Raw genomic sequence first — 6,204 nt, 5'->3', positions numbered from 1 at the left:
GCTGTGGCTGCCCCAACCCTGGCAGAGTTCATAGCCAGGTTGGATGAGCCTTGAGCAACCTGCTCTGGTGGGAGGTGTCCCTGCCCAGGGCAGGGGTTGAGGCTGGTGATCTCTAAACTCCATTCCAACCCCTAAAACTCTATGATTCTACAAATGCTAACTCCCTCACTCCTGGTCTCTCCATAGCTTCATGTGGTCCTTCGAGAAGATCCACAGGAGCATTGCACACATCTTCCAGGGGGAGCTGGTGGCCAGCTTCGACGAGGAGTTCCGCATCCTGTTCGCGCAGTCGGAGCCGCTTGTCCCTCCGGCCAACGTCCTGGCTAAGGCAGAGAACGCCTTTGCCATGGCTCCCTTTGGCAACAACAACATGTCCTTCTTTCCCAAGAAAGGGCCCCTGATGTTCCAGAGGGATGACAACCTCTTCCCCTCCTTCATGGACAGAATGGAGCCGGACAGGTACTTTCTCTCCAACTTCCGGCGGGACGACCTGCTGCGGCACACCGTGGAGGGCTCGGCCATGCGCATGTACAAAAAGGTGGAGCTGGAGAACTCCCAGATAGATCCTGTCAGGGGCTTCCTGCGCTCCAAGCAGCTGGAGTTGGATGCCTTTAAGAGACACAGCTTTGCGGAGGGAACGTTCGAGAACTTTGCCTCTTCCAAACAGTACGCGCGGCAGATGTTCATGAACAACATGGACGAGTTCAAAATCCAAGCCAGTCACTTCCAGAAGGACCAGTTCTACCAGTACCAGTTTGAGCACCCCCACCTGGCCGGCAGACCCCAGGGGTTCTTTGACAGGATCCGAGGGGGGAGACCAGGATTCAACGAACTGGAAGACTACGGGGAGGGCCCTCGATACCCCGAGCTGGAACCCAGTTTCCCACAGGAGGGGTTCCCGCTGCGGCTGGATTACGTCCCCTCCAACTCCTCCAGGGAGGTGAGACACGGCTCGGACCAGCTGAACCCTGCGGGGAACGGCCCCATGGGCATGATGCTGCGGAGGCAGAACATAGGCCAGAAGTTCATTTGCCAGACCTCTCCCACACAGAAGCAGAGCCTGGAGCAGCGCCTGTTCCTGCAAGACAAGGATGAGGAGCAGGACGACGACAAGAGCGCGGAGAACAGGACGGGGCTGAGGAACTGGAGGATTTCCTCGTACCTCAGCGCGTACCAGTCGGAGCCGGACGAGGGGCTCCCGATGCCCATGGAGTCCGAGGCCTACAACGATGCCATTGGGGAGCCGCTCACCAAGCATCCCACCGACCTCGTTCCAGGCTTCAAATCCCCCTTGGCTTTCAGCAGCAAGCCACTGGGAATTGACAGTGCCAAGGAGTTTTCAGATTCTGACAGAGCAGGTGAAGAAACCTCGATAATGAAACCAGATGCCTTCAGGTCCAGGATAAACCCCTTGATCCAGAGGAGCTCCAGGCTCAGGTCCTCTCTGATTTTCAGCGCTGCCAAATTAGATCAGCCCAACACCACCATAGAGAAGGTGCAGATGATCCAGAAAGAGCAAATGTCCACTGAGCTGACAAAGGACAACGAGACCATCAAGACAGCTGCGTCCTCCAAAGTGGCTGAGCTGCTGGAGAAGTACAAAGCTGTGGGCAAGGACATGGATCGGGGCACGGTCACCCACACCAAAGCTGTCTCAGGTTACCTCCAGGAGGAATCCCAGAGCACGGAGAAGAAAAGTACCAAGTCTGTGCAGTATAAGATCCTGGAGAGCAGAGTGATGGACTCCAAAGACTCCTGCAGCACTTACAAAATGCATGGAGACCTGGACAGGGCGTTTGGAATGGCCTCGGCCACCCCCCAGCTTGGGGAGGGGCTGAGCAAAGATCCCTTGGCACATCTCGGCACTAAGGTGGACAAGTTGTCCTCTCGGTTTTACCCCATCGAGAGCAAACCTGCTCTTCCAGAAAAAGAGAGTCTGATATATGTAGGAGACACTCAGAAATTGGCTCTTCCAGAGAAGAAGGACAGAGTGACCTTCAGAGAAGACACTCAAAAATTAGCCAACACAGAACTGAAGAAGCCACAGGGTAGGACAGGTACAATGTCCTCCGGTCTGGAAAGCTTGTCCAGGAGTCAAGGGTCTGACAGCTCTCTGAACAAATCCGAGGAAGACTGTTCAAAACAGGAACAAAATCCCATGGAATTCTTAAGGAAAGGGTCACTAAGGCTGAAGCAGTTCTTGAACCCAAAAGGTGACAAGAAACTGGAGGAGGAACCCACGTCTGAGGGTGGGAAGGGTGAGAAACAGACAGTGGTGCTCAAACGATCGTCCACAGGGGACTGCCAGGAAGGGATGGAGGAAGAGAAACCCCACAAGTTCACAGCTCCACTGCCCCCCAAGAGCAGCCAACAGACCCAGGGGAGGTTCCCTTCCTCCACAGCCAACATCCTGTACAGCAGCAACCTGCGCGACGACACCAAGGTGATCCTGGAGCAGATCTCTGCCAACAGCCAGAAGAACAGAGCCGAGCTGGCCAAGCAGCTGCCATCCACCAGCAACCCTGACCTCTCCAGGTCAACCACGAGCCTGGAGAGGAAAGGGGAGAAGGAGAAGAGCTGCAACATCCACAGGTCAGAGAGCTTTGGGAGCCAGAAGCGGAACCTGCAGCGGCAGCCATCGGAGGACAGGGACACCCTCCTGAAGAAGATGGAGAACATGAGGAAAGAGAAGAGAGTCTACAGCAGGTTTGAGGTGTTCTGCAAGAAGGACGAGCACATGAGTCCGAGTGAGGAGGAATATGACACAGATGCCAAAGACAAGAAGATGGGAAAGTTCATGCCCAAAATCCTGGGGACCTTCAAGACCAAAAAATGAGCCTAGCAATGCTATTTAACTCCACTCAATCACTGACTGACACAGGGGAACGAGGAGGAAAGTGGCTTAGGGTGGCTACAAACCCCACGAGTGATGTTCCTCCTGGTTAGTGAGCAGGAACATGTCCAGCATGAGCTTCCCACAGCAGTTTGCCCATCAGGTCAGGGGGTACCAAACAACCTTATCGCAGTGTGTCCAAATAAAACCATTAAATTGCCAACATGCCAAGCACACACAAGTCTGTTTTGTCGAAAGAAGTCTCTGTTCTGCCACTGCACAAAACTCAGAGTCTCTGGCACACCCAGGGAACGTTGTCAGCAACAAAACAGCTCCACTGGCAGAAGGAAAGTGTGAAAAGTAGAGAGCAGAGCTCAGGCCAGGAGTGAGAAACACACACATACACACACATCCATTGGCTGAGGGAAGTGTTTAAGGCCTGGTTGTCTCTCAGGGACAGTTATCCCTTCTCTGTCTCATGATCAGTCGGACACAGGAGTGACTCTGTGAAGGTTTGCAGACAAGAGGTGTCGTAACCAATGCTTTGCCCGAACCTGTGGTTCTGGCCTGGTCCAGCAGCACAGGCACAGCTCCTGGATTTACCAGTTCCTGAGCTGGGAGCTCTGCTCTGCTCCTGGTGGGTTGGCCTGAGCATAGGGAATGACTTGTGTCAGGGGCTGAGCTGGAAGGCCACAAAAAGGACACTGAAGAGCAACTGATGGAGAAGGTTCTAGGAGTCCTTTTCACCTCGCCCAGGAGTTTAATGACTTGACATAAAAATCCCTTGGCCACGGAGTGATTTCCTTGGCAGTGCTACATCCAGTTCATGAGGGGACAGGGCTGGAGCAGCAGGAGAGGCTGAGGGAGCTGGGAAGGAGCTGGGCCAGCAGGAGAGGTTGAGGGAGCTGGGAAGGGGCTGGAGCAGCAGGAGAGGCTGAGGGAGATGTGGAGGAAAAGCTTGGAGAAAAGTAGGCTCAGGGGAACCTTCTGCTCTCCTCAACTCCTGCCAGGAGGTACAGTCAGGTGGGATCAGGTTCTGCTCCCAGGGAACAGGGACAGGATGAGAGGAGAAACCTCAAGCTGTGCCAAGGAAGGTTCAGGTGGGACACTGGGCCAGTCCCTCCTGGAAAGGGCCACCCACCCCTGGCACAGCTTCCGGGGCAGGACATGTATGCAGTGCATGTATCTGCAGCAGTTAATGATTACACCACTGTTTGCTGCAAACCTTGGGAACTGGATGTGTCCACAGACTGTCTGACCTGAACACAAACACTGAACAGATCCCAGTTTAATACAGATGGTGGTAAAAATCTGCAGGAATCAAGAGGAGTTAAAAGTCGGAGCATCAGGAGATAAACTGAGAAATTAAGAGGGGGAAAAAGAGAAAAAAATAGGATAGAAAAACTAGACAATATTAGGATAAAAGCTGAAATTGATTTCTTATACCCATTCCATATTATCACAGAATCCCAAGGTGGTTTGGGTTTGGAGGGACCACAAATCCCATCCCACCCCTGCCCTGGGCAGGGACACCTCCCACCAGCCCAGGAGGCCCCCACCCGGCCCTGGACCCCCCCCGGGGGTGGCCCAGCCACAGCTGCTCTGGGCAACCTGTGCCAGAGCCTCAGCTCCTCCCAGGGAGGAATTCCTGCCCAATATCCCATCTGTCCCTGCCCTCTGGCAGTGGGAAGCCATTCCCTGTGTCCTGTCTCTCCATCCCTTGTTCCAGGTCCCTCTGCAGCTCTCCTGGAGCCCCTTGAGGCACTGGAAGGGGCTCTGAGGTCTCCCAGAGCTTTCTCTCCTCCAGGCTGGACAGCCCCAGATCCCCCAGCCTGGATCCAGGGCAGAGGAGCTCCAGAATCCAGATCCTTAAGAAGGGACCTTAAGTATCACACAAGTGCCACCCCCTGCCCTGGGCAGTGACACCTCCCACCAGCCCAGGTGGCTCCAAGTCCCATCCAACCTGGCCTGGAACACTCCCAGGGATGGAGCAGCCACAGCTGCTCTGGGAATTCCATTCCAGTGCCTCATGTGCACCTCCTGCAGCACGACCAGTTCCCTGGGCAGCAGAGAACACCCTGCAGGAAGAAATGGTTGTGCTGCAGCTCTCACCTCAGCCTGGATGGAGCTCACAGAGCACCTGGGCCAGCTGCTCTGGGAATTCCATTCCAGTGCCTCATGTGCACCTCCTGCAGCACGACCAGTTCCCTGGGCAGCAGAGAACATCTGTATTGGGGTTTGAGTATGGAGTAAACCCTATTGGAAATGTAAGGGGAAAAGGGATGAAAGTAGCTGGGCTGTTGGGAGGGGCAGGACCCAGGGGAGGTCACAGCCTGACCTGGGCACGGGGGTCGTTCTCTGTGCCCCACAAGTGGCATCTGGGGCTCTCAGGAGCCCACACAGAGCTGTGCCCATACAGTGCTCAGCAGCCTCACACAGGCAGGAAACACCTGAGCATGGACAGAGCTCAGTGAAGCACTTCCCCTGAGCAGCTGTCCCAGCTCCCTCCTGCTCCCAGGTCCAGAGCCCACACCTGGGACCAAGGGCACTGCTCTCACTTTTAACTACATACACCTGGGTGCTCAGGCACTAAGGATGCACTGGAAGCTCAGCCCGTGGCAGTGGAACTCACTGGACCTGAGCACCCAAATCCACTCGGGAACTGCAGTCCCAACCTTCTGGAGTAACAGGAATATAAAGTTTCCTGTAGTCCCAGTGTATCCTGGTAACACCTTCAGGATGTCTCAGCACCAGTTACCTCCTGGAATTTGCTTTCTGAAAGCACAAACAATAAAAATGACCAATTATTCATTGAAGGCAGCCTAGGATTTTCCCTGGGATTCTTTCCAAAGCTGCTGGAAAGACCAAGATTTGCTGCAGTGCAATACAAAGCATTTATTGTGGCAGTATTTACAGTGCTACAAGGCAGAGAAGCTGTTAGGGACTGCAGCAGGACCCACCTGCATGTCAGAGCTTTCCTGCTTAGCTGTGACAACAACCACCATGGATTCTGTTCACCTCCCACACAAGAGCCATGAAAACGAGTGGAACACAAAATGCAGCACTGTGAGATGATCTGTGACGAGTTTGGAACACTCACTCACCTGCTCTGCTCAGAAAATATCCACATTAAGGCACATGGCTGAAGAATCCTGGAACAGTTTGGAAGGGACCTTTGAAAGGTCACCCATCCCACCCCTGACCTGGGCAGGGATACCTCCACCAGCCCAGGTGGCTCCAAGCCCATCCAACCTGGCCTGGAACACTCCCAGGGATGGAGCAGCCACAGCTGCTCTGGGAATTCCATCCCAGCCCCTCACCACCCTGACAGGGAGGAATTCCTGCCCAATCTCCCTCTGGCAGTGGGATCC

General features: G+C 54.6%; 1 protein-coding gene across 1 annotated transcript; it reads left to right on the top strand.

Annotated features, from left to right (window-relative positions):
• Window positions 1-186: 186 nt before the first annotated feature.
• On the top strand, window positions 187-2,836 carry LOC103799732 (protein FAM83H-like; the record flags this gene model as incomplete). The annotated part of the gene is made up of 1 exon (XM_009072081.1): window positions 187-2,836. A coding segment is annotated over one exon (2,650 nt), but the record flags the coding sequence as incomplete, so codon positions are not given.
• Window positions 2,837-6,204: the final 3,368 nt, after the last annotated feature.

The sequence above is a fragment of the Acanthisitta chloris genome, unplaced genomic scaffold, assembly GCF_000695815.1.
Source record: "Acanthisitta chloris isolate BGI_N310 unplaced genomic scaffold, ASM69581v1 scaffold3093, whole genome shotgun sequence".
Lineage (NCBI taxonomy): Eukaryota > Metazoa > Chordata > Aves > Passeriformes > Acanthisittidae > Acanthisitta > Acanthisitta chloris.
The sequence above is the reverse complement of the archived record's forward strand: the minus strand, read 5'-3'. Positions and strand labels throughout refer to the sequence as shown.